Source organism: Nelumbo nucifera, chromosome 3, assembly GCF_055504915.1.
Source record: "Nelumbo nucifera cultivar China Antique chromosome 3, China Antique-T2T, whole genome shotgun sequence".
NCBI lineage: Eukaryota > Viridiplantae > Streptophyta > Magnoliopsida > Proteales > Nelumbonaceae > Nelumbo > Nelumbo nucifera.
In genome coordinates, this window is record NC_142651.1 from 7,402,135 (window position 1) to 7,429,089 (window position 26,955).

The 26,955-nt window shown below is 42.2% G+C and overlaps 1 protein-coding gene and 1 non-coding gene across 2 annotated transcripts; one reads left to right on the forward strand and one right to left on the reverse strand.

Moving 5' to 3' along the window:
* Window positions 1-1,316: 1,316 nt before the first annotated feature.
* On the forward strand, window positions 1,317-1,388 carry TRNAD-GUC (transfer RNA aspartic acid (anticodon GUC)). Its single transcript has one exon. It is a non-coding gene; the product is annotated as a tRNA-Asp (tRNA).
* A 1,557-nt stretch (window positions 1,389-2,945) lies between these two features.
* ATN1 (Protein kinase superfamily protein) lies at window positions 2,946-10,521 on the reverse strand. The gene is made up of 7 exons (XM_010252755.3): window positions 10,386-10,521; window positions 9,471-10,180; window positions 8,710-8,842; window positions 8,323-8,518; window positions 4,085-4,209; window positions 3,844-4,002; window positions 2,946-3,499 (listed from the first exon to the last, which is right to left on the reverse strand). Exons 2-7 carry the CDS (start codon window positions 9,599-9,601, stop codon window positions 3,185-3,187), a joined length of 1,059 nt encoding a protein of 352 aa, XP_010251057.1. The 5' UTR covers window positions 9,602-10,180; window positions 10,386-10,521; the 3' UTR covers window positions 2,946-3,184.
* Window positions 10,522-26,955: the final 16,434 nt, after the last annotated feature.

The window sequence follows — 26,955 nt, forward strand, 5'->3', positions numbered from 1 at the left end:
TGTCTGTCTGAAACCAATAAAGCTAAAATTTATTTATTATTATTATGAGTTTATCACAATAATAATTGTACTGATAACAATGATAATAGCTAGCTCCCATGTCCCATCTTTTAGTGCACTCTATTATATATATATATATATATATATATATATATATATATATATATTATGTGAACCAATCACATAAGAGTGGGCAGTGGGCTGGCGAAGCAAATCCTTTTCTTCTTCTTTTTTGGGCCCTCTCTTTGGGCTAGGCTATATTTAGAGGACCACTGGGTCCACTGCTAAAATTGGAGATGTGGTTATGACCGGTTACATTAGTTATGCTTCGTTCCTCCTTCACTGAATAATTAGAGAAGAAGCTCTGTCATCTGTGTAAAAGGATGACAAAAGTTTAAGATACAATATCATCTTTCACTTTTTTCTTGCATTTTGTTTATGGAAATGGAACAATCCAATCCAAAGTGGACGGGAAAAAGGTGCTTCACATATAGAACTTCAATACGAAAGTAAATTTGTTTTCCAATTTTTTATTGACTCAGTTTAGAAAGAGTACAAATACAAATTTGTAGAGTGCAAATCCTGTATTTTGTATTATTTTATATATATTTACATTATACACATCTTTCCAAACTGAGCCTTAGATTGAAAAGTTTCATGCTACAATCAATGAACAGTTTTCTTCTTCTGCTTCTCTTTACCACTTATATTGACTGCTCTAGGAAAGTATCCAATCACAACTATACAGTTTTTTTTCTTCTATTTTTTTTTCCTTCTGTTGTAGTTGTTGATAGGCTAGCTAACACCCATCTCATCTCCATCGACTACAAAATGTTCCCTATATTGGTAATTACAAATCTAAGATAGACTAGAAAGTGAATAAGAGAACCAATTTGCATGATCACATCGGACTGGTTTCTTTAGTTTTGTTCTTGGGTAAAATGTGTAAACGTTTAAAGGTTTTGACCTATTCATTTATTAAACTGTCTGAGCTCCCTGCTCCCCAGAAAGCAGAAACAATTGATAAGTTGAAAAAGAAAGGTTATATAAATTAAGTTGGACATTGTGTTATGATCCTGTGTTTATCTCCTCTTGTTAGATGATGGAACGATCACCAGCCAACATTTTTCGTTTTTTATTCCGTCATCGGTCATTCCGTCTCCCTTGAGAGTAAATTCAAAAAGAAAAAACTCTGATTCTCTCTTTTATGTTTGGTTGGGTCATGGCCTCATGGATGAGCTTCGTTCCGATACTTATTTATCAAATCAAAGAAGATTTTATAGAAAGATAAATTATTTTCATCCATTTATCAGCAAGTCGTTGTAGTATAGTGGTGAGTATTCCCGCCTGTCACGCGGGTGACCCGGGTTCGATCCCCGGCAACGGCGTAAAAACTAATTAGTTTTAAATGTTAATTTTATTAAATTTATTAATATTCTATCAGTTCCTCTTGGGATTTGGGAAAAGGGAATAAGCCGAAGGTATGATGTTCCTTATGTTGTCCATCGCAACCACCTAGAATGCAGTCGAGATCACTTGTCTGAAAAGTCAATAACAATATGGTCAAAGCAAACTCAAAGGCTTATTGCTTTTGTGTTTTAGGTTGTGTTTGATAGCATTATCATTGTCATTTCAGACTGAAACATTTTAACTAGTGCGACTGTGTGAATGGTGTAAGTTTTAAAGGTTAGAAGAGCAACCTGTTTGATTAATGCTTAGTGTTTATAGTCTCAACAGCAATAATGATTAGGCGTTTATGGTAGATATATGTGTTTGGCATGCCCTATTTCACGATGAAGTGTTTGAAGTAAACATTTTAGTTTTATAGAACACCAATCACACTTCCAATTACTGTTATACTAATCTAATGGACAAGAATTTTCATATTTTATTTTTCTCCATTGTACAGGGGTATTATGTTTGATGATGGAAATCCAACAGCCCAAAATTCATGAAAAACATGCCCCCTTGGTCAAACAAGTGTAGCTCTAACTTACATATATAAGAAATTCTATATGGGTTCAATGAAAAGGAAGGGATAACTATCAAACAAGTTATCATGTCATTGTAAATTGGTTTACAAGCCTAAGCTTAAAGCTCTAAACCAATCAAAATTGTGAAGCAGGGTTTGAGGAATTTAATTCCCAGAAGCAATGTTTAATCTATCTTGGGTTTGAGGAATATAACTTTAACCTACTAGTGCCTGAATTATTTGAAGAACTCCAATAAGCCCAAGATGATACATGATGCACCATATCAATTCATCACCATGCCACATCAGATGATAGGCAAGTGCTATATTAGCTAAAACAATGTGAGAGACAATGGCTGTTGGGGAAACTTCAATTTAATGTTTCCTCCAACGCCTATTTTCAGACAAAACGTTTTTTGACTGTTTTGAGTTAAAAAGTCTCAATCAAATAAAAAATTCTCATTGCAATTCAAAACGCCTAAGTAGTACTAAGGTGACAGGGTTTCATCTGAAAATGGCAATGGTACCAAAAATACCCTTAGTGGGTTTTTTTTTCAGACTAGAGAAGGAGAATTTGGTCAATGGGATTTAAATTCCTATTGACCAAGAATCCCATGTTCTCCTAGGTGGTTAAATAACTTTTCCACCTAGGGGGAAAATTCCCAACACTTAAATGGGACAAAAATCCCTTTTTAATAATGGATTTTTATGGCTAAAATGGTCATTATCTTATTTACATGAGAAATAAAAGAACATGGGTAAATACACTTACCTGAATAAGTGTTTCTCAAAGAAAACTTACTCAAGTAAATAACTTACCGAACAGCGAACAGAGACTTGGTGGATAGAATATGTTTTCTATTAAGATTTTATATTTGTTTATAGAATAAGTGTTGTTCCTTCAGCTTTAGGGAACATCTCAAGTCTCAAGTCTCTAGTCCAGAATCTAGACAAGGTTAAAGAGGAGTTAATGTAGATCAAAAGCTAATTAGGAAAGGATCTTACAAATATGTAGATTTTAGCGACACTATCCAGGTACAAAAGAGCATCTCCTTGGCAACAGAACTAACAGACTTGAGGAAACTAAACATCAACTGTTTATCTGTAGTATCTGTTTGCGGGATCAGAACCTAATTCGCTAAGCTTCCCATACAGTAATTTGGGTTCCCCAGGAGATCTAATCTCATATATTTTTCTTTTTCATGCTGATAATTAACAACATTGGTTGAAGCAGAAGAAGCAACCCTTTGGCTCGTCTTCCATCTTGGCTTTTGGGGTCTCCACCAAGTCATCTCGGACAGCCATCAAAGAGCTTGTACCTGGAGACTCTGGTGGCAAGACTGCATTTTTGGAAGTGAAAATGGGAGATGGTATCATTCGCTCAGGTGGTGAAAGGGTCGAAAGATAATGTAATAGCATCTGCACAATTTGGCTAAAGTTGGGCCTGGCGTTCGGGTCCTCCTTCCAGCAGGAAGTTAGAATTAAGGCCAAATCCTCAGGGAGGTCTTCTGCACTGGGCCTCACATTCTGAAACAGAAAAAAATGACATTAATTTTCAGTCACAGAAATATCCGGACTACATAATTATTGCACTACTGCAGGGAACCGCATGACACAAGCTGGATTGGAATCCCACCTAGGTTACACATCAGGCCAAAATTTGTACCCAATTGAAGGAGCTCATTATATCTATAGGATTTCCAAGGTCATTGATGATTAGGATCACCCCAATCATCAGTCAGGTTGGTAGATATCCTAGATCATCCTCCAATCAAGACCACAGCATTGTATGTTCCACGCTTGTGCAGTTATGGTTCCTCACTTACGCATTACCCTTTACAAAGTAACTAACTAAATAGAAAGAAACACACTTTAAAAGCAGCTGCATAGGCTGCCTGCAGGTTCGACATCCCTTCAAATGGCAACCGATTGTGCAAGAGTTCCCATAACACAATTGCAAAGCTGTAGGCATCAACTTTGTGGTTATAATGCTTCTTCTCTCCATGCCTCAATGTGACTGTGCTGTATAACTGCATCAAATAAGATAGTCACTAAAACTGTCAAATAGTCATTGCAAAAGGATCCAAAAAAGAGGTTTTAAAAGAATCTTACCTCCGGGGCCATCCAGCGGTATGTGCCCGTCTCAGCAGTCATCATCTCTGTTAGTGACTCTTCTCTTGCTAAACCAAAGTCCGCCAGTTTCACTGTTTTGTGGTCTTCAGTCAATATCAAGTTTTCTGGGGAAAAATTAAATCCAATTATCACCACCTTTTTCCTCAACTACATGAAATATCATTCTCATTCCAAGGGTGGACAATGTAAATTCCTGAAGAGAGTATCTTGACATAACATGAAAGGAACATCATGATGTAGATTGCAATCCAAGTTAAAACATAAAGATGTTAACACTTTTGCACAAAAGAATTAAATACATGGTCATTTTAACCCAAAAAAGAAATATTTATCTGGCATACTTAACCAGCAACATATTATTTTTAAGATGACAAAAAAGGCATTGTTGCAGAGAAGCATTCTTGGCCTTGAGAACCACCAGACACTCCATAAAGATTGAGAAGTGCAAGTTCTCATTAATAAAAACACTTTATGTTAGACCAATTACATCTTTCCACCAGAATTACAATTAGTAGGGTACATCATACATTTAGGTGCAATCCACCACTTAGTCCGTGTCTTCATTTGTTAACGAGTCCTCAAGGTGTCTCAAGGAGATTAAAAAATATAAAGATAATAAATATACAGAGGAACTTAAAGTTTCAGCATTTTAAAACTGATATGCAAGATCTGTCCTATTTACTATTGTTATTCCTTTAACTATAGGGGTAAAATAATACACAGACAGAATGAAATCACTCATTCACTTCCAAATCTAGATTTTCCTTGTCAAAGCAAGAAACTGCAGATTCTCAACTCATCCAAAGCCATATTGATATTATTCCAAACTAACTTGGGGAGTTACCTTACTCTATTAATCAGGCATTTTAGAACAAGTATACACTATACCCTAATTGATTTGGATAAAGTATATACATGATTTGACTCATTCAGAGTCTGAGGTAGATGTTACCTTTCATCATTCACCAACAGATGTGCCATTATGAAGCATTGACCTGTCTGAAACAGAATCAGTCCAATTATCTACATATAAACTTGATAGGGTTATGTGTATCACAACTAGGTTTTCAGGTCCACCATACCTCAGGTATGAGTTTGCATTTCCATGGCTAATTCAGTGTTAAAATTTGCACAGTGGCATCCAAAATTCAATGCATGGCAAGTTGAACCACGTGGTGAATCGCCAACAGATCACAAACACATGGCACAGAAAACCATACAAAATGTAATTCTAGGAATGAATTAGATGAGATTCTGCTCATTGTGCTGATGCTAATATGCCACTGATTTACAGTAGACCTAAATGAGTCCGACATGACTTAAGGAGGTACAATTTGTATTATCTGATATGTTAAATTTTGGTAATGGGATTTTTCATATGTCAGGAATTTTTGCAGGGACGTTCATTGTGTTTGAATTTGAATATTCCCTTATAAGGAGATTCACTGCAAAGAAAATTGAAATACAAAGTGATTCATAGGCTAGGCCAACCGGTAAGCCATCAGCAGAATAAATATGACCTATTACAGGAAAAGCATCCGAAAATCTTTTATGTGAAATTATCATGGGAATTTATACAGTTCTGTGAAACATAATTAAGAGGTAACAATTTCTCTTTTTCTTTCCTATTGGGGAGAGAGATTAATCTTATATGTTAAAAGTGCATTAAGGACCTAGGATTAGCTTTATTCAAATTTGTCCTTAGCCTCAGCATTGGCACCATTGATATGGGTGTTTTGCCCCTTAGAGCAACAATACCAACATATATTGGTCCAAAAAGCACAGTTCCATGGACAACCATAAAAAACAATGAGTTGAAGTTACAATCTCCAGAGATTGATGGAATTCACTGGATCTCAGGGAATTGGATAATTGATTACATCATTCAGGTGGAACAGAAAGAGAAAAGTGCTTTCTATGGGTTTCATAATGCATATAAAAATGAAGAATCAACACAAAATTGACATAGGCACTGGCTAGCACTCCAAACCAGTATTCTCTTTAAAATCCAAGCTTGAAATTCCAGCAGTACAGATATAGTTTCTTTTCATAGAATGCATAGACAAATCCTCCTTTCTGGTGCTTAGCTGGCTATTCCATCTTACAGTATGGTGGCAAAAATAAGTCAAAGAGCTACTCCATCTTGAGGGAATGCAAAATATCACAAAAAGGTAATACTGAATGACTAATATAGGAAGAAGGGAGCCCAAATGGGAGTTAAGTTGGAGCACTGTCCTCTCCCCTTAAAAGCATTCCTTATAAATCCTTGTAGAGTGACAACAATGTATCAAAATTAAAACCTTTCACAGTGAATTAAAAATGCAATTTAGGTCTGGAATGTTGCAGGGCACTTCAGGAGTTCAGGTGATACAAACGTTGCAAGAATTGGAGTACAACAGACCATTATAAGAGCTAGTTTATACTACATTAAACTACATGAATTGAAACACATCTCTGCTGCAAAAACAGCATATTTCCTTTTCACTCTGAAATCTATCCCATCCTTGTCACATATATTAATTTAGTCAATCCTTCCAGATTACTTTCTGCACAGGCTCCGAAGAATCTTCAATCATCAATAATGGCAGGTGCTTGGAAAGAAAAGTATCTGATTAAGGTGTTAAAGTTGACAAAAACCAAAATATGTGGTGATAATCTCAAAAACATCCAAGTTTTCGTCCTTGTGTGGCCTTTCATCATATGCCTCATGTAGTGATTTCTGGCAATTCAGTTTGGCCATTTCCTCAATAACCCACTTATGGTGAATGCATGTCTCAAACCTCCATGTTGGTTGCAGATCAACCACAAGGAAGAGTCATCATCCACAATAATCTGTCTGCATCAAGAAAGGCTTGTTTTACTCTTCTGTTTTGAGCATCTCCAATTTGTTTCAACATGAAATGACTTTTGCCTATTTTTATAAGCATACAAGAAAAACCAGTGCCTTCTTTCAATATTATCATTTCAACCTTAACAATAGAATCCTTGAAACATCCTCTTCCAACTCAATCATCAACTTCCGTATAACAGTTAACTCATAGCACAAGAAGCCCTAAAAAAGCACCTAGTTAAGTTCTGAAAGTTCTAAACATGCACTTAATAAATTGAAGGTAGGATTCAAAGTGATACCAAGTTTATCTTCTTTCAATAAGGCTCCTGGGATTCACAAACAGCTAAAATTCCAGCATACAGTTTTTGGAATGCCTACAATGCTGTTTAGTAGCTCAGTCTTTAACATAGCTTCTTGAATGCAAAAGCATTCTGCCATCAAGTTGAAAGATTTAACTTGTTAAGTGGTAAAGATTAGTAGATCACTAACTTAAAAGAAAGCAATTTCAACTAGTATAGACAGTGGTGTACCTCCACTGTCCAATCTTATCCGATATTCTCCATTTAAGGGTAAAAGTAGAATTCAAAGATTGAGGTGTCAGAGTCAGTTGGTAATTAGCGTAAACATAATTTCAGGTAAAGAAAGGGCAAAGTTAAAATCAGGTGAACAATAAAAATAGTGGTCAGAAGTGTCAAGAAGTTAACTAGGGCATCTGTATTTCAGTATTTGAGCAACATAACAGAGAACAGGCCATTACCCAATGTTGGTCCCAACTATCTGGGATCTCAGGAGGGATGCACTGGAAATGGACCTAACTTTTTTTTTTTTTTGCACAAATGGCCAATCTTAGACTGGAAGTTGAAAAGGCATTCTAAGGCTTTGTCGACCCAACATTTTAGCACTACACTAGCAATGGCCCCTATTTGAGCAACAAAACAGTAACACAAAAAATAAAAGAAGTTACAATACTTAGATCAGAACAATCTAAATACTTTCGGAACATGTTTATGAAGATTCAGAGTTTGTAGACTCTGGAGGAAATGAAAACTAGTACAGAATTTCCAAGTAAACTCTGTGTAGAAGAACCTGCAACAAAAATAACACATAGCGCAATGACACACCCAAGATTGATCCTCAGTCTATGTAGTAAAGGAGTACAACTATAATACTAATTGTAAACAAGTTTGAGATTGTTCTTCTACTCACAAACTATATCAATCTGGGTCCAAAAGAACCAAAAAATATCCCCAAGTAATGAAAGCAATCTAGGTCCTGGGTCCAGCAAGTGTAGAATTACTGAGTTCCTGATCCGTTATGTATTCTGGGGCACATAAGCTCCCATAAATGATAATGATCCAACCAGGTTAAATGAAGATAAGAGGATTACCAGGTTTTAGATCTCGATGGATGATCCCATGAGAATGCAAACACTCCATTGCGCGAGCAATATCAAGTGCAAAACCAATGGCAACACGTCTGTCCAAGCATCTGGGCCGCATGTTCAGCAAGTATTTTCGTAATGAACCACCCAACAAAAGCTCAGTCACTACTACCATGACAGGCTCCTTACATGCCCCTATAAACTGTCAATACACAATAAGAACAACTGGATAACATCCATCTTTTTTATAGCAAATATAAAAATTTCCATACGAAGCAATTAATATACCCTAGCCAGAACTAGATAAACCTTGACATAGAGCAATATAAAATTATTATCTAATAATTGTCAGCAGCAGGCTATTCGTAAAAACTAATTAAAAAATAATATTACCTTTACTAAATTTTTGTGTTGAACTCTAGATAACATTGCAACCTCTCTTGCAAATCTCGCTTCTCTCTTAGCAATCTCCTCGGGAGTTTCTCCTCTATGAACAATTTTAACAGCAACAGTCTGGTTTTTGTATCTAAGGAAAAGCCAGCAGACTGACCATGAGATAGGTGCAAGACAACTAGAAAATAGTTCTTTAAAGAAACCATAAGCATTTACTTTATAGGTTCGTGTTTGCAAGTTTCTGGATTTCGATTAACATTTTTAATGGGCGTTGATGCTTAAGGCAATAATCTTGATTAGACAGACAAACTTGAAGAATTTACGAGTCTGAATTTCCCAAAAATCCCCCCCCCCCAAAAAAAAAAAAGAAACTTGGTCAGATTCAGCATCTGAACCAGAGCTATTCAGTAATCTGCATTGAACACCGAGGACTTCCATATTCTGAAAGAGGCAGCCCTACCATTCCTTACGAAGAAAAAAAAATGAAAAAGAAAAGGAGGTTATGAATCTGAACAATTAATTTCTTTGTAAAAGTTCAGAAGTAAAAAAAAGTGAGGATTTGTCAAATCTAAAGGGGTGTTTCCAATCAAAGGTAGAAATTGCTCATAAAAGCAGAATTATGGTTTTCCAGACAATAAAAAAGAAAATTGAACAGTAATAGAAGTAAAGTCACAAAGCATGAAGATCAAAATTCACCTTTTTTTGGATATCAAAATTCACTTAGAAAGGAGAAAAAGAACAAAGAAACCTTGCTGACTTACTTTCCTTCGTATACTTTGGCATGAGCTCCTTCTCCAATCCTCGGCCCAACAAAGAGATGTTTCGGATCGATCAGCCACTTGGCATCCAACCGGAACTCGTCGACTGCATAGAATCCATTACTAGATTCCATTTATCTAATATAAGAAACAATCTACCTTCTATCTAGCAACAGGCAATGGGTCCTTGTACTCATCACTTATTTATAGTAAAAAGAGATCAAAAACCACACTAAAAGTTCCTTTTACTTGGATAAGCTGACATGAAACAGAGAGCCGTAAAAAACATACTCCGCTCTGCTCTCATGAGTCATGACTGAGTTTCCCAACATAACTTCAACTCAAAGATCAGGCACGAGGATCAAAACAAGCAGATGGGAGGCAAAGAATATAAACCCACAAGTCTCAGAAGGCAGAAATATCACCCCAACAACCAATCGAGATAAGATGCAAAAGTTAATCCGAAACCCAACGAGTAATCAGAAACATATCACAGAAATTTCCATTGGGAATAGAACAGATCCCCCTGAAATGGAACAGGGGAGGAGAACCAATCAATGAATACTCTAAAGAAGATAATGATCTTCCTTAAATCTCACCAACCCAGATTGAAGTTTTGTTTGATGGGCAGTGGGTCGTGTTTATTTTAATCTTAATCATGTGTATAAAACCCCTCTCGATCTGCAGACAAAACCATGGAAGGAATTGAGTCTCTGTCAACAAAAACAAATAAATAAGTAAATATGCATATGTATGTATATACTATTTTTTTTTCGTATGAAAGAAAGAGAGGAAAGGTAGATACATTTAAAAATACATTTTTTTTCTTCTTTTTTAAAGTAAAGAAAAGAAAGTGTGAAGCAAAAACTATTCTAAGTGCACATGCAAGCAACAAAAAACCTACTGTGGCATATTAACCTCATAGAATAGAAAATTAGAAATTGCCTTATCGACACAAGAGTACAACCACCCCACCAAAGAAGAAGAACCGTTTACTGTTCAGCATCGGCTATCGGGTGCTTTATATTTCACCGTATAACTCATGAGTGTGAAAGCAGTAATGGACTTTTGATCGGACAGGTGGATTAAATAGAGATGAGAACGCGGGAGCCATTTTCCTACCGGAGTTGGGATCGTCTGTCCTCTCATTCAGGGAGAGACACCTGTCCCTCAACACCACCTACGTTTTCCCTCATATTACATTTTGACATTTTCTCTCTCCTCCTCCCCCGACCCTAACCTAGGACGTTAGGGCTGCGGGGTTGAAAATTCAATATTTTAGGGTTGAAAAATATTAACCTATTTTAACTTCGCTTTGGATTTGGGCAATAGGGTTGTGGTCTTGGCCACTTCCCTTCTTTCAACACAAATATTGCCTTAATCTCATATTTGTATGTATAAATAGTACATATGTGCAATTATATATGTATGTTAATATTAATTATTTGTATTTTTTTAAGATACTTGTTATTAGCTTTATGGTCATTATAAAAGGTAAATAGTTAAATTCAAGGGTGGTCATCTATTCAAACAATCTCTATAGTTTTATGAATTTACTAAAACCTATCTTATAGTTTTTGTTTTACTAAAACATCCTCTATAGTTCACAATCAATTTATTTAATTGGCCTTCTATTAAGAAAATGACAGTTTTATTAATTATTATTAACATCCATAGAGAAATTTAATCCAAAGAAACTAAAAATAAAAAATAAAAAATCATTTTTCTCCTAGTAAAACATGAACAACCACTCTATTTTTTCCTAGTTGGCCAATTTTATTTTCTATACAAAAAAGTATTAGGGGTACTTTTGGAATAAACTACCATGAATCCATGCCTTTAAATATTTTGCTCTCAGTTTATGTGATCATATTACTATTTTCATATGGCAAAACAATGAATTCTTAAGGAAAGGTCAATTAAGTAAATAGGTTACAAATTATAAAGGATGTTTTAGTAAAACACAAACTATAGGATATGTTTAAATAAATCTGTAAAACTATAGGGGGTATTCTAGTAAATGACCCTAAATTCAACTATATATATATAGCCAAAAATAAGATCATTTTCCAAGAATGAAGTAGAAAAGTCAAGAAACCCAAAAACTTTAGGTTGGATTCAACAATTTGGATTAGATTATGGTTGACTTCAAGCCAACCTGACTTATACCCCTTATTGCAATCCATCCTTCCCTTTACCTCTCACCCCTTACTGGTCCAGCCCTCTAAAAAAAGAGGAAATGTGAAGAAAAAAAAAAGTGTTTTTTGGTGAATATCAACCTTCTGCAACATTTTGCCATTGATTTTTTCTTTTTGGTCATGAAAAAAAAAAAAAAAAAAAACAGCAACCATAATAGAACGGTAAGAGTTAAATGAGACAAGGAGATAAAAGGAGTTCCTAAACCGTGAGTCTCCTTAATTGCTTCTACGTTGGTACACTTCTTTGTTTGGTGGCCAAGGAGTTTGTCTTCTCATACTCGGTCTCACGTTCACACCTCCTACCCTCTAAATCTCTTATCTTTATATATTACATAATCAAGGAAAAGTGCTCCTCTGACCTCAGCCTCTCTCTCTCGTCTTTCCAAGGAGGCCAACGCTGTTTGGTTCACTTTTACTCTCTTCTTTTTATTCAGAAACCTTGCCATGGAAATTACTTTTTGGTGATCATGGGTTCGGCTTGGCAAAGCCCATCCAAATAGCCTTTTATTGCGTTGCATTGAGGATATTTTTTTACTTGTGTGGTTTATTTCTTAGAAAGATATTCTCAATGCAAGGTTGCAAAAGCCTATTAGAATGGCTGGACACATGTTTGTTCTGATAGAAGCTGATGAAGGAAGATTTGGCCCGACCTTGCAAATCACGCCACGTGGCAAAAAACAAGTAGCTCGGCACTTAAAACAGCGTACCGAGGGTACAATCACCAAAGGGAAGAGACCAGCGGTCCGAACTCCCTACTTGGAGCTCGAACCCCCTATGAGGTACCTGAACTCCCTACTTAGAGCTCGAACCCCCTACGGGGTACCCGAACTCCCTACAAGGGACCCGGACTCCCTACTTGGAGCTCGAACACCCTACGAGGTGCCCGAACTCCCTACTTGGAGCTCGAACCCCCTACGAGGTGCCCGAACTCTCCCTTTGACCCCGAGTCACACAAAACAGAGACCTGAACTGGCCCGTCTTATGACAGTTTGGGACCCCCCCCTATCCAAACTCAAGACTTCGCCTCACGCACCGCTCCAGGTGCTTCGCTTCCAGAGCATTGAACTGGACGAACCACACCGTACCTGACACCGAAGGAGTCCGTATCCAGGGGCGGCGCACCTAACTAACTTGGGATCTAACGCTTGACGGCCGCACTTCAAACGGCCACCTACCACCGTCACCTGCCACCGCCACCTCCAGTTACAGTGATGGCTCCGACAAAAAGAGCAGTGACGGTTCTGCCCCATCAGAGGCAATGACGCTCGAACCGGCAGAAGCACGGAAATAATCATTCCCGACCTGACAGAAGTCTAGGAGTGAGTGCGCGAGGTGGTTATAAAAGGCTCTCCACTCCCCCAAAGAGGAGGTATGCAAACTTTGCGCTATCTGGTTTTATCTTGCCTTTGAAGGATTTTGACTTAAGCTTCAGAGCCTTTACACCGGGTTCTCCCCGGAGCTTCCTCATCTCCTCCGTTTCAGGTTCCCTGCTACTCAGTTCAGAGACAAGGTCATTGACAACTAAGACCTGCCAGATTGCGCATCATCAATTGGCGCCGTCTGTGGGAAAGCTTCAAAAAGCCTCCCTCCAAACTCTCATAACCCCTTTTCTTCTTCAAAAAACCCAACACTCATGGCCTCTTCCAGCAACGCCGGACGTGGCGCGGAGACAAACACCACCGGGGAACAACTTCAAGTTCCCGTGGTGTGCATTGGATAGTTCACCATCCCCCTTTCGGTGGATGGGATCCCCAGCTTGAATGCGCCACAAGCAGTGGCGCCCGTAAACCTTCCTACCACAAGCATCCCCTTTCCTCCCCCTATTGAGACAACTTTTACTGAACCGACTGCCGTCCCCCTGGCAGCAAGCCAAAACCGGTTGGACGACCTGATGCAGTGCGTGCGGGCAATGCAAGCCCAAAAGCAACAATTCCAGCAGCACCAGCTTCACCAACACCAAGTACTGCACAACATTTCCCAGTATCACTATCAACAGCAGTTCCCCCAACTGCCGCTGAATCAGCCCCAACTGCCACCTCGACACCCTGCTCCGAGACCGGTTAAGGCCTCCCCGCAAGATGGATGCCCCCACCAAGGAAAGGCCTCTCGGCCCCAGAACCCCCCTAATAGCCAGGCCTCGTCTCCAGGCCAAAGAGAGTTCGGGCAGCTCGCAGAGAGAAAAATAATCCCCGCCTCGCAGCTCGCAGGCGGGTCGGGAACCTCACCCGCAAGATCGGCACCTCGGCGCTCCAAGCCCGAGTTCCCACTCACAGAAAATCGATTCGGCGCCCTGGCAGCAGCAGACTACCAGCATTCCGGCCCTATTGAGCTCGGCAACACGGAGGCCAGCAGCGCTAGTACAAGGCCCACTCAACAACGAAGTCGCCGAACCGCCACCCGTGTCTTGTCAAAGCTCAGAGGCAAAGAAGAGACGAGCTCGGACAAGGTAGGAGCTGCCCCGATTCTCTCAGTTCCTTCCCCCCTCGCATCAGAACTCCTGGCAGTCCCCTTGCCCAGAGATTTCAAGCTCCCACCTCTAGACAAGTATGACGGGTCCTTCGGCCCCAACGACCACGTTGATGCTTTCCAGTCCCAAATGCACCTCACCAGGGCCAGCGAATCGTGCATGTGCGTGGCCTTCACCACCACCTTCAGAGGGGTAGCCCGCACTTGGTACAGGAACCTGGCCCCCGGGTCGATAAAGTGCTGGGCCCAGTTCGTGCAGGTCTTCACCGCACACTTTGTCACTACCAAACGGTGCCCCAGAACAGAGGAAAGCATCTTCGGAGTAGTCCAAAGGGAAGGAGAATCCATCTGGGGCTACATCAAGCGATTCAATGAAGCATGCTTGCATACACCGCGGTTGGACCCCGCGGTGTAGCTCACGGCGGCCAAAAGAGGGGTAACGCACAAAGAATTCAAATGGCACATGGTAGCTAACCAGCCCGCAACCGTGGCCGAATTCCTCAAGCTCGCAGACAAGTTCATGAGGACAGAGGAAGAAATCAACCAACGAACCGAAGGCGGGAACGAGAAAAGAAAGAGGGAAGGTGAGCCCTCCAACCCAGTCGATAGGAAAAACCCGGCCCGGGAGCCGAAGCCGAACCAGTTGTTCCGAGCTCCCCTAGCAGTTCGGACGGATTACACGCCGTTAAACACAAGGTGGACCAAGATCTTAATGACGATCAAGGACGCCCCATACGTGAAGTGGCCACCTTGCCTAAAGGGAAATCCAAACGAGAGAAATAAGAATTTGTATTGTAGTTTTCATAAAGACCATGGTCATAGTACCGAGTAGTGTAATAATCTCCGGGACGAGATAGAGGGGCTCATCCATCACAGATACTTGAGAAATTTTGTACAACACAACAATAATAACAATAAGGCAGGACGGTAAGGGGAGCACGAAAAGGATGCTCCCGAATCTAGCAGCAGACCTGCCGAACCGTTGCAGCGACAGCCTCCGGAAGAGAGGCCAGTTCGGGGAACCATCCATGTAATTGTGGGAGGTTCGGTGGTAGCAAAGTGTACCTCGGCAGCAGCTCGGACTTCAGTTCGCGAAATGGCCCTCGAGGAACGGAACCCCCCAAAAAGACCAAAGACCGAAGAACCAATCTTCTTCACGGAGGACGACGCGCGAGGGGTCCACTACCCCCACGATGACGCGCTTGTCATTAAACTAAGGATCAGTGACTTCGAGGTCAGACGCGTACTCGTAGATTCAGGCAGCTCAGCGGACATCCTCTTTAAATCAGCATTTGACCAGCTACAGTTACAGAGGAGCGAGCTGAAGCCCGCAAAAAATAACAATACCTGTGGAAGTCAGCCCATGGCCTTGTGCGGTCAGACTCAACCATGATTTCCTGGTGGTCGCAACCCCCTCCCCAAACAATGCCATAATAGGGCGGCCAATCACGCATATCCTTCGAGCGGTGGTCTCCACCTACTATTTGGCCATGAAGTTCCCTATGGACTTCGGTGTGGGGGTAGCGCGGGGCGACCAGCTCGAGTCCCGTAAGTGTTATGTTGCCGCCTTGAAGGGAAAAACCAAGGCGGTCGACGACCTCGAACTGCAGTGGCCTGCGGAGCAAGGCGAGGAACGAGCTTCGCCCATAGAGGAAACGGTCGCAGTCACGACTTCGGACCCAGCTCGCACACTTCAGATCGGTGCTTCCATCGAGGAACCCCTATGAACCGAACTGGTGAGTTTTTTACTTCAAAATTTAGATATTTTTGCCTGGTCCGCGGCCGACATGCCCGGCATTATCCCCGGCCTGATAACTCACAAACTTAATACTGACCCTATAGTTAGACCTGTTAGACAGAAGAAATGCAACTTAGCCCCAGAACGCTGGAGGGCGGTCGACGAGGAGGTCGAGAAGCTCATCGCAGCAGACTTCATAAGGGTAGTCCAATACCCGAGCTGGGTGGCCAACCCAGTGCTGGTAAAAAAGGCAAACGGCAAGTGGCGCATGTGCGTCGACTACACCGACCTGAACCGAGCTTGCCCGAAAGATTGCTTCCCCCTCCCCAGAATTGACCGCCTAGTGGACGCGACCTCGGGACATGAGTTGCTAAGCTTCCTGGACGCCTACTCGGGCTACAACCAAATCCGGATGGACCAGTCCGATGAGGAAAAAACCAGCATCATAACCGAGTTCGGTCTGTACTGCTACAAGGTCATGCCCTTCGGATTAAAAAATGCCGGGGCGACCTTCCAAAGAGTTGTAAATAGGCTGTTTCGGCCCCTGATTGGCACGAAGATAGAGTGTTATGTAGACGACATGGTCGTCAAGACAAAGTTTTCACAGGAATTAATACAAGACTTAGATTCTGTCTTCCAAATCCTGCGTCAATTTAGCATGAAATTGAACCCTAACAAATGCGTGTTCGGCGTCACCTCGGGCAAATTCCTAGGGTACATTGTCAATCGGCACGGTATTGAGGCCATCCCAGACAAGATAAAAGTCATCCTAGATATGAGACCACCCCGGAAAGTAAAAGAAGTTCAGAGGCTAAACGGCCGTATAGCCGCTCTAAGCCGCTTCATGTCCAAATCAGCAGATCGCTGCTTACCTTTCTTCAAAGCAATCAAAGGCAAAGGGTTCGAGTGGACCCAAGACTGCCAGCTCGCGTTTGATGAGCTAAAAAGTTACCTCGCTAGTGCGCCAACCTTAGCCCGGCCCGAGGAGGGCGAGGTCTTAGAACTGTACCTCTCGGCAAGCGACGAGGTGGTCAGTTTGGTACTAATAAAAGAAACAGATCGGGTCCAGCGACCCATCTATTATGTTAGTAAAATTTTGCAGGGAGCAGAGACAAGGTACCCGCAGATAGAAAAGCTAGCATACGCACTGGTGATAGCAGCTCGGAAACTCCGCCCGTACTTCCAGACTCACACCGTCATCGTCCTGACTGACAAACCTCTGAGACAAATTTTACTCAAACCCGAGGTTTCCGGTCGACTGACGAAATGGGCCATCGAACTCAGTGAGTATGACCTTCAGTACAAGCCAAGAACTGCTATTAAGGCCCAAGCCTTGGCAGATTTTATCGCCGAGTGCACATTTAGCCTCGAAGCCCCTGAGTCGGTCGAGCCCGAGATCCCCAGTTCGGGCGAGCTCGGAGCTCCCAACCCAATAGAGTCTGAACCCCGTGAAGTAGCGGCCAGTGTAGCATCTCTCCTAGTTAGACCAAACGCGAACTAGGATGAGGAGCCCTGGATCCTTCACGTAGATGGCTCCTCGAACCAGTAGGGCAGCGGGGCTGGAATAGTGCTACGCGGCCCGGGCAGAACAAAGTTGGAATATGCACTACGCTTTGAGTTCGCAGCATCCAACAACGAGGTGGAGTACGAGGCACTGATAGCCGGGCTGAACCTAGCACAGAAGGTCGGAGCAAAGCACGTTGTTATCTGCAGTGATTCCCAGCTCGTGGTCAACCAAGTTACAGGCGAGTATGAAGCACGCGAGCTCACTATGATTGCATACTCGACAAAAGTAAAGGAGGCTCTGTTCAACTTCCAATCACACTTCATCAGGCAAATCCCAAGGTCAGAGAACACTGAGGCCGATGCCCTGTCCCGGCTAGCCAGCACGAGTCATAACACCATGAGAACTGTGTACATAGAGGACTTACCTCGGCCCAGCATTCTCGATGGGGCAAAAGAGGTCGCTCCCGTCTTTGAAGCAGAAACGAGCTGGATCGGCCCACTCGCGAGCTTCCTGCTAGATGAAACCCTCCCTTCGGACCGCAATGCAGCCAAAAGGGTGTAGCGCCAGGCAGCCAAATACGTCATAATAGACGAACGGTTGTACCGATGATCCTACACGCTCCCCTACCAGCGATGCTTGCGACCTGCCGAAGCCGAGCTCGTACTCCACGACACTCATGAAGGCTTGTGCGGTGGACACCTGGGGGGCAGAGCCCTCGCTCAAAAGGCACTTCAACAAGGATACTACTGGCCAACGATGAAGACAAAAGCCGTCAAGCTCGTCAGAAAATGCGACAAGTGTCAGAAGCATGCCAATATCCATCAGCCTGCTTCCAACCTCAAGTACCTCACCAGTCCATGGCCCTTTGCACAATGGGGCATCGACCTTCTAGGGCCATTCCCGCTAGCAACAGGTAGGAGAAAATTCCTAGTGGTGGCAGTAGATTACTTCACAAAGTGGATAGAAGCTGAACCTCTGGCAACAGTTACAGCCCGAAACATACAAAACTTCTTTTGGAAGAACATAGTATGTCGCTTCGGGCTACCTCGGGTACTGATCTCCGACAATGGCAAATAGTTCGAGGATATCAAGTTCCAAGAATGGTGCCAAAGTATGGGAATTAGTCAGAATTTCACGTCGGTCGCACACCCGCAGGCAAACGGTCAAACAGAAGTAATGAACAGAGCCATCCTCCGCGGACTGAGAGCACGACTAGACCGAGCTAAAGGGTTGTGGGCGGACGAGCTACCAAGTGTTCTATGGGCTCACCGAACCACGGAAAAAACCGCCACGGGAGAGACCCCCTTTAACCTCACCTACGGCACCGAAGCGGTAATCCCGGCGGAAATCGAAGTACCTACGCTGCGACTAGAAGCATACGACAAGCTGACAAACGAAGACGAGTTACGCACCAACCTCGACCTACTGGACGAGGTGAGAGACCTCGCGCACATCCGAACTGCGGCCTACTAGCAAAAGGTAGCTCGGTACTATAACGCCAGAGTAAAGAAGAGGAACTTCCGCGTCGGCGACCTGGTTCTCCGTAAGATCATGGTACCCGAACCCGGCGTAGGAGAACTCGGACCAAATTGGGAAGGACCCTACAGAGTAAAAAAGCACTCGGGGGGCATACAAGCTCGAAACCCTAGAGGGAAAGCAAGTACCCCGAGCATGGAACATTGTCAACCTAAGGCGATACTACTTATAGACCGCCAAGCAAAGTGGATAAAATCACCACCAAAACAGGTCGCGCGAGTACAGTAGCCCGGACAGGAAACAAATCATCAGTTTGGCAAATATGCTCAGTCCGGGAGAAAGAACAACCGACACTTAACCAAAAGTCATTCCATTTCAAAAGTAAGGTAGTACAAAAAGTAAATTTACAAGCCCGGAGCGATTTCTTCATTATCCGAAGGCACTTCAACAATACCCGAAGGCCCCGCCTCGCCCTTGGAGTCTGGCTCAGCGTCAGCAGCATTGGCCATCTCCTGAGTTATGCCGGAAGTGGATATGGCGCTAATATCGAGCTCAGGGGACGTATTCCGGATCATCCACCGGCTTAGTTTAAAACCCCTCCTGTATGAATCCACCATCAAATCATCAAAGCTCGGCGAAGCAATGTACTCGTCAACAGCCTTCTTCTTGGCATCTTTGATACCTTGAGAAAAGATCTACGTCCTCTCCCTGATGTCCTCCTGAAGATACTCGACCTGATGCTACAGATCCAGCCTCAAGTCCGCCATGTGCTTCACCACCACTCCCATGGCCTCGGCATCCCTCTGAGACCTCGCCTGCCTGATCCGTTAAAAACGAGCATGAGCAGCCTCCTCGGCAGCGCGACGAGCCTCTTTGGCAGCTCGCGCCTGCCTCGAGCTCCTCTCCACCTGAGCCGCCAAGGCGTGAATAGAAGAATTCACCTACCAAAAGGGACCGAGTGATCAAAAGAACCAACAAAACAAAAACCGAAGAGCTCTAAAGAAAGGAGAACAATTACCACCATGGCATGGGTAACGGCACGGCAGGCCACTTGATGCAGAGGGAGAGCAGTCCACGCCGCGACCTCCTCGGGGAAGATAGCCTCCTTACTCTTTTGAAGAGCATGGGTCGGCGACAACACACTCCTGAAATCCCCCAGGGCTCCCGAGCCCGAGGGCCCAGCTCGCATATGAGCAGACCCGGAGTAAGCAGGAGCACCGGAGTATGTAGGATCCCTTGTGTATGTAGTCTCAGCGTAAGGGCCCCCTGCCGGCTCCGGCAGTGAAGGGACCCTCTCAGGCTCCCTGGGCAGATCTTTTGGCTGATAGTCCGACACCTCGGGCACCGCATCCCGGGGCATCTCGGCGCGACTTCGCTTGGCAACCCGCTTTCTCCTCTTCATGCCTTGGAACAAGTGTCCACCCCGGGTCCCTCGAGAATCCATCACACCTGCGAAAAGAAGTTCGTCATCAGTAAAAAGCAAAAAAGACAGCAAGATAAGAATCTCTAAATTGAAGAACCTACCCGAACTCAGGCCGGCCGCAATGAGCTTGGCCTCCGTCAGATACTATTGACACTTCAGCCCAAGCCGCGCCCATTGCCGGAGGCCCTTCGCCGTCTCTTTGTCAAGCGTGACCCCGAAGTTAGGAGCGGCCATCCCCCACCCGGTTTGAAACGGCCACCCCAGCACACTTCGCACCCCGAAATAGTCCCGCTTCCATGCTGGGACCTTGTTGGGGAGCTCGTGTAAAAGCTTAAAGCCCGGGCGAGGAGACAAGTAGTAAGCCCGCCTACGCCCGGGGAGGGGACCCGCTTGCTTCTTAAGCATCAAGATTGAAGAAAAAATCTCCAAGTCCAACGGAAAGCTCTCGTCGCAAAATAAGGAAACTGTCCCCACCAAGTTTCGAATGGAATTCGGGTGAAGCTGGCCGACCGTCACGCCGAAGTGGTTCAAGGCTTCGACAAAGAGGGGATGGAAAGGCAATCGCAGCCCCGCGGCGAGCTGCTCCCGGAATATCACGATCTCATCAGGACCGTGTTCCCAAGGAAAGCTACCCGAAGGTATGAAATAAGCGTACTCCCCGGGCAAGTTATAGTAAGTAATGAGGGATTGAAGCCCCTCGGGCGTCATGGTCGAAGGACCGAACTTGTCTAACATCCGACCCCGACAAGAGGTGGACGCCAAACTACCCGAAGCGCCATGGCTTATGAAATCGAACTCCTCCTCGAGCTCTACCTCTGGCTCGCTAGGGCTATCGGGGGATGCAACTCGGTTCATAGAACCTACATCAGACCCGCTGAAAGGACTATCTGAGCCATCCGAGCTAGACATCGGGAGTGAGATGAGATCCAGGAAAGTACTCACCTAGACTAAGGCTGTAGACCACAGGAGCTCGGACGAGCGGAAGACCTTGAGCGCGAATTGAAAAAACCTGGACGCGAACTGGATGCGAGCTGAGACTCAGACGCGAGCTCGAGAGAAATACAGAAGTGACAACAACTGGGGTCCCCCCCGCTATTTATACTCACAGTGACTGAAAGGCAACGGCTTAGATCAAAGCCAATCCGACGGCCTATAGCCGCACTAACCGCACGTCCCCCGAGACCGAGACGTGATTGGCGCACGTCTTTCTGAAACAAACAGCGCCGGCGCACATCTTTTCGAAACTGACGGAACGCCAGCGCACGTCTCCTCAGAAAAACAGCAGCGGCATGTCTTTTTCAAATTTGAAACGACGCCCGACATCACGCCCCCCAAGTGGCGCGCTTTTTTGAAAATTCGAAATAAAGCGCGCGCTGCCACATCTATCAGCATTTAGGCAGGCCGGCGCGCTTCCCGCCTAATGGACGCTCGAAGAAGCCCCAGAAACCCTGACAACGCACCTCGCGCCGGCAGAACCAAGATTCAAAGTGCAGGGCAAATCTACCTGACACCTTGCGAACTCCCCGCGCCAGGGCAAGACCCTTAGCACGAGGAGTGGGGGGCAATTGATGAAGGAAGATTTGGCCCAACCTCGCAAATCACGCCACGTGGCAAAAAACAAGTAGCTCAGCACTTAAAACAGCGTACCGAGGGTACAAACCCCAAAGGGAAGAGACCAACGGTCCGAACTCCCTACAAGGGACCCGAACTCCCTACTTGGAGCTCGAACCCCCTATGAGGTGCTCGAACTCCCTACTTGGAGCTCGAACCCCCTACGAGGTGCCCGAATTCTCCCTTTGACCTCGAGTCACACAAAGCAGAGACCCGAACTGGCCCGTCTTATGACAGTTCGGGACCCCCCCCTATCCAAACTCAAGACTTCGCCTCACGCACCGCTCCAGGCGCTTCGCTTCCAGAGCATTGAACTAGACGAACCACACCGTACCTGACACCGAAGGAGTCCGTATCCAGGGGCGGCGCACCTGACTGACTTGGGATTTGACGCTTGACGGCCGCACTTCAAACGGCCACCTGCCACCGTCACCTGCCACTGCCACCTCCAGTTACAGTGATGGCTCTGACAAAAAGAGCAGTGACGGTTCTGCCCCATCAGAGGCAATGACGCCCGAACTGGCAGAAACACGGAAATAATCATTCCCGACCTGATAGAAGTCTAGGAGTGAGTGCGCGAGGTGGTTATAAAAGGCTCTCCACTCCCCCAAAGAGGAGGTATGCAAACTATGCGCTATCTGGTTTTATCTTGCCTTTGAAGGATTCTGACTTAAGCTTCGGAGCCTTTACACCGGGTTCTCCCCGAAGCTTCCTCATCTCCTCCGTTCCAGGTTCCCTGCTACTCAGTTCAGAGACAAGATCGTTGACAGCTAAGACCGGCCGGATTGCGCATCATCAGAAGCCAATCTCGGGTCGAGCCGGGCATAGGCTGTTTAGCCCTCCTTATTTTAATGACTTATCTCCTTTTGGGAATTAAAAACCCAGTGTCAATAGGGGAATTTTAACTGCAAAAGGAGACAAGTCCTTAAAATAAGAAATGTCAAATGCAACCTTAGCTCCTATGCTAAGGGCTATAGGCCAAGACTAGGTTTCAAGTCTATGAATTTTAAATATAAAATATTAATTATATGGGAAAATCTGTAACACCAGAAAGATATGGTACCAGAATAGCTTTGACCATGTCAAAGAACTATTGTGAATTTTGATGAATACCACCTCATCGGTCCCCTTTTTAAAGATACCAGTTGATTGGCTAGCTGTAAGTTTTCCTGATACCATGATACCATGTCTTTCTGGTACCATAGTCAAACCCTGAATATATAATATTTTATATTATATGACTTATAATATGTGCATAAAATTAATTCTAAACTATTACATTAAGTATTGAAGGCATTGTGTTATAATATTTAGGGAAAATTCCCGATTAGTACCTGTACTTTAGCTCGAGTTACAATTTGGTCCCAAAACTTTAAAATGCCTCAATCCAGTATTTAAACTTTCAAAATATGACAATCCAGTACATATCGTTAATCAGCAATTAAGTGACATTTGAAAGGTCAAAAATGACCTTCGAATGGTATCTAATTCTCTTTATCAAGCATGTAAACATCGACAATAAAATGAACAGTCCCAAATTCTAGATCTTCTAAACAGTCACCAACTTTTTTGAATAGAAAAGGCTAAGATTTGGGATTGTTTAGCTTTTTGTCAATGTTTGGATGGTTCATAAAGAGAATTAGATGCCATTCAAAGGGTATTTTTGACTTTTCAATTGCCACTTAATAGGTGATTAACAAACTAATTAATGGCAGGTACTTGATTGTCACATTTTGAAAGTTTGAATACTAGATTATCACACTTAGAAAGTTCAGGTACTGGATTGTCGCATTTTAAAGTTTGGAGACCAAATTATCACTCGAGCCAAGGTACAAGGTACTGATTGAGAATTTTCCCTAATATTTATATATAAAATATAACATGAAATGAATTTTGTATAAATAATATATATGTAAATATGTGCAGACCAGGATGGGCCTAAAGTATTGGACCCAATCCCAAGCTCGAACCAGGCCTCAACAGACCAGGCTGATAATCATCCCTATTTGTAAACCAATCTCATGTCTAATAGACATTCAGATATCTTGAAAAGCATTCAAGTGAAGAAGATGATTGGGGAATCTCTCGCTATCAACGTCTAATACAATGGTAGAATTTAAGAAAATTCAAATCTGCTAGCTAGTTGAACATTGGAACTTTTTTTTTACTATTTCTCTTACAAAACTCTCTTATCTATTTTCTGTATCAAATCGCTCAAACAATTACATCTTCTCCATCGCAAGAAACCTTTGTCACCCCCACTGAAGTACCAAGTACCAACATGTTCTAAACATACATAAATTGAGGCTCATTTTCTAAAACACCTTCTACTGTTTTAAAGATATCAGCACATGGTTGTTTATTTAAAAGTATTCTTAATACTTTATATCAAGATTTTAGAAAAAAACAATGTCTAGATTTTAGATCTATCAAATAATGTTTGGTTTTAAATAAATTAAAAAAAAAGGACAACGGTGTATTTATAATTGGTCTACAACAGTGTATCTTCTTTTTCTTTAACAAAGAAGAAAACTGACCGAATGAAGTAGTATTGACCACATTTTACCAAGAGCAAGAACAGAATTTCCATTGTTATTTTCTTTTCATTAAATGCCCGAATGAATATAGGGTCAAGACTATCATTTTCACTTCCATCTAATACAAGGTTAATTAAGTAAATCAGTTATAGAGAGTATTTTAGTAGGAAAAATCTATGATGCTGAAAAGACTCCCTTGAGCACGTCTCCTACCACCATGGTCACGAAGATTTCTATAATTTTATTAAAACATTATTATGGATTTACTAAAACCTAACGTATAGTTTGTGTTTTACTAAAATGGGTTCAACTATGACACGGTAAAGATATGATATCCGGAAAATGTCTAACCAATCAATTGGAATTATAAATGTGATAGCCAATCAGGTGTTATTTATCAAAATTCATGGGTGGGTTTTGATTGGTCAAAACTTTTTACATATATTATTTCATATTATATTTATGTTTTTTACCTATCTATACTTAAAGTATTGGAAAGGTGTACCGCATCATTTTGAGGTTAACACTTAAATGTTTTTTGTTCTCTAAATTATTGACACATGTTTCTCTTTCCCTTATTTACATTATTTTATTTTTTCTCTCACCTCTCTTTGTTTGAAAAATTGCAAGAATGTCACATATAAGACAAATCTTCCTATATAATTGCTTTTATAATATTCAAAAATTACAGCAATGCCACATATAAGACAAATCTTCTTATATAATTGACTCAATGGCATTCAAAAATTACATTAGTGCCACATGTAATTATTTACAATTATGACATCCTATAAATAAAATGCCATTCATCTTCTTTCTCAACTCTCTCTCTCTCCTATTCTCTATCTCAACTTTTATTTATTCATTTATTTATTTTATTATTATTATCTAAACATTTATTTATTTTAATGAAATAAATCGGTAGAATAAAAGAGATGTGACATTAAGAGATAGATTTCAATAAACATTTATTTATTTATTTAGAAATAATTTATTAACAAATTATTCTCTCCCCTTGAGCCCAATATTTAGTGTTGTCAACGGGTCGGGTCTAGTTCGAGATAGCCTATACAGTCCCATCCCAATAGACTTTTATTTATTTAAGGAAAACTAGGGCTGAACCAATGGGTTCGTTCTACCCTGATGGAGCTAAATTGACTGAACATAATTATAGCGGATTTGGTTCCTTGATTTTGTCTTGATTAATTATTGGATTGATTTCCATTCTTATTTGTCCATAATTAATGTAGGTTCAGAACCAAATATTTTATGAATTATATAATTTTTTACCTTTCTTATATTTTTTATCATGTTTAGTAAATTTGATAAATAATAAATAAGATAATATTAGTTAAAAATGTTTAACTTATTAACATAAAAATAAATTAGTATTATTTTGATTATTGTTTTCAATATAATGAGGTCTATGATTTGACCCCAATTAAAAAATAAATTATCTACGTGGTTGTTTATTATTCATAATAATATAGTTATAGCTATTTTATTTTAAAAAATACAACCTAATTTATTATTATATCTCCCATGGTTTTCGAATCGTTGTTGACCCAAATGGTTGGACTGTTCGGCCTAGGAACCGTTTAGGCAATCGGTTTTGCTTTACCCCAAACCCAGTCCCTGGCCAAAAACCATTGAATCAGTCAATCACCCATTGACCTTGGCGGTCGATTTATCGACCCGTTCAATGTTTTTTTGACATTTTTTATTTTTTGTTATTTTTTATTTTTTAATTTATTTTTTCAAATTGGACGATTTAGCATAAATATTATAATATAACACTTATAATCTATACTAAAGTAGAAAAATACCACGTCATACTTTGAGCTTTTTCCCTTACCCCAACCTAGAACTCTAAGACCCTCTTCATTTTAGCGACAGTTTGGAACCGTTGTTGTTGCTCCATAAAACAATGCCACATCAGCGCCATGTAGGAAAAAATGTTTTTGCAAAAAACAACCATCTATTTGGAACCGTTTTTCCATAGAAAACGGTGCTCCAAGTCACGCCTTGGAAATCGGTAAGGCATGGTTTGGAGCAACGCCAAATTTGGCTTTTCTTGGAGCTGCAACTCGTTGTTGCCAACAGGGCAGTGATGTGGCAGTGGATAATGGGTAGAAGTGCAAAAAATGTTTCCTAGAGTATTGGTACCAAACAGAAAATGTTGTTGTTGCTCCAGGAAATGTCCTACCTGGTAGCAACGATTCCAAACAAAAAAAGACACGCTTTTTGAGAAAACGGTACTCTAAGCCACACATCAAAAAATAGTATTGCAACTGCAGCATCGATGCCAAACATATACTTAGCCTTTCTTTCTCCCTCATGAAGCCATATCATCTCATCGATGTCCTCTCTCTCTCTCATTTCAACACTTCATCATGCCTGGCCCACCACTTAACATTTCACACCCTACCCAAGCCTCTCACTTGGCCACATTGTCACGAGTGACTCTTTCGCCGCGCCATCAGGCACCTACCATGAGCCATCAGAGTGCCAACCGTGTGCCTTCAAGGTGTC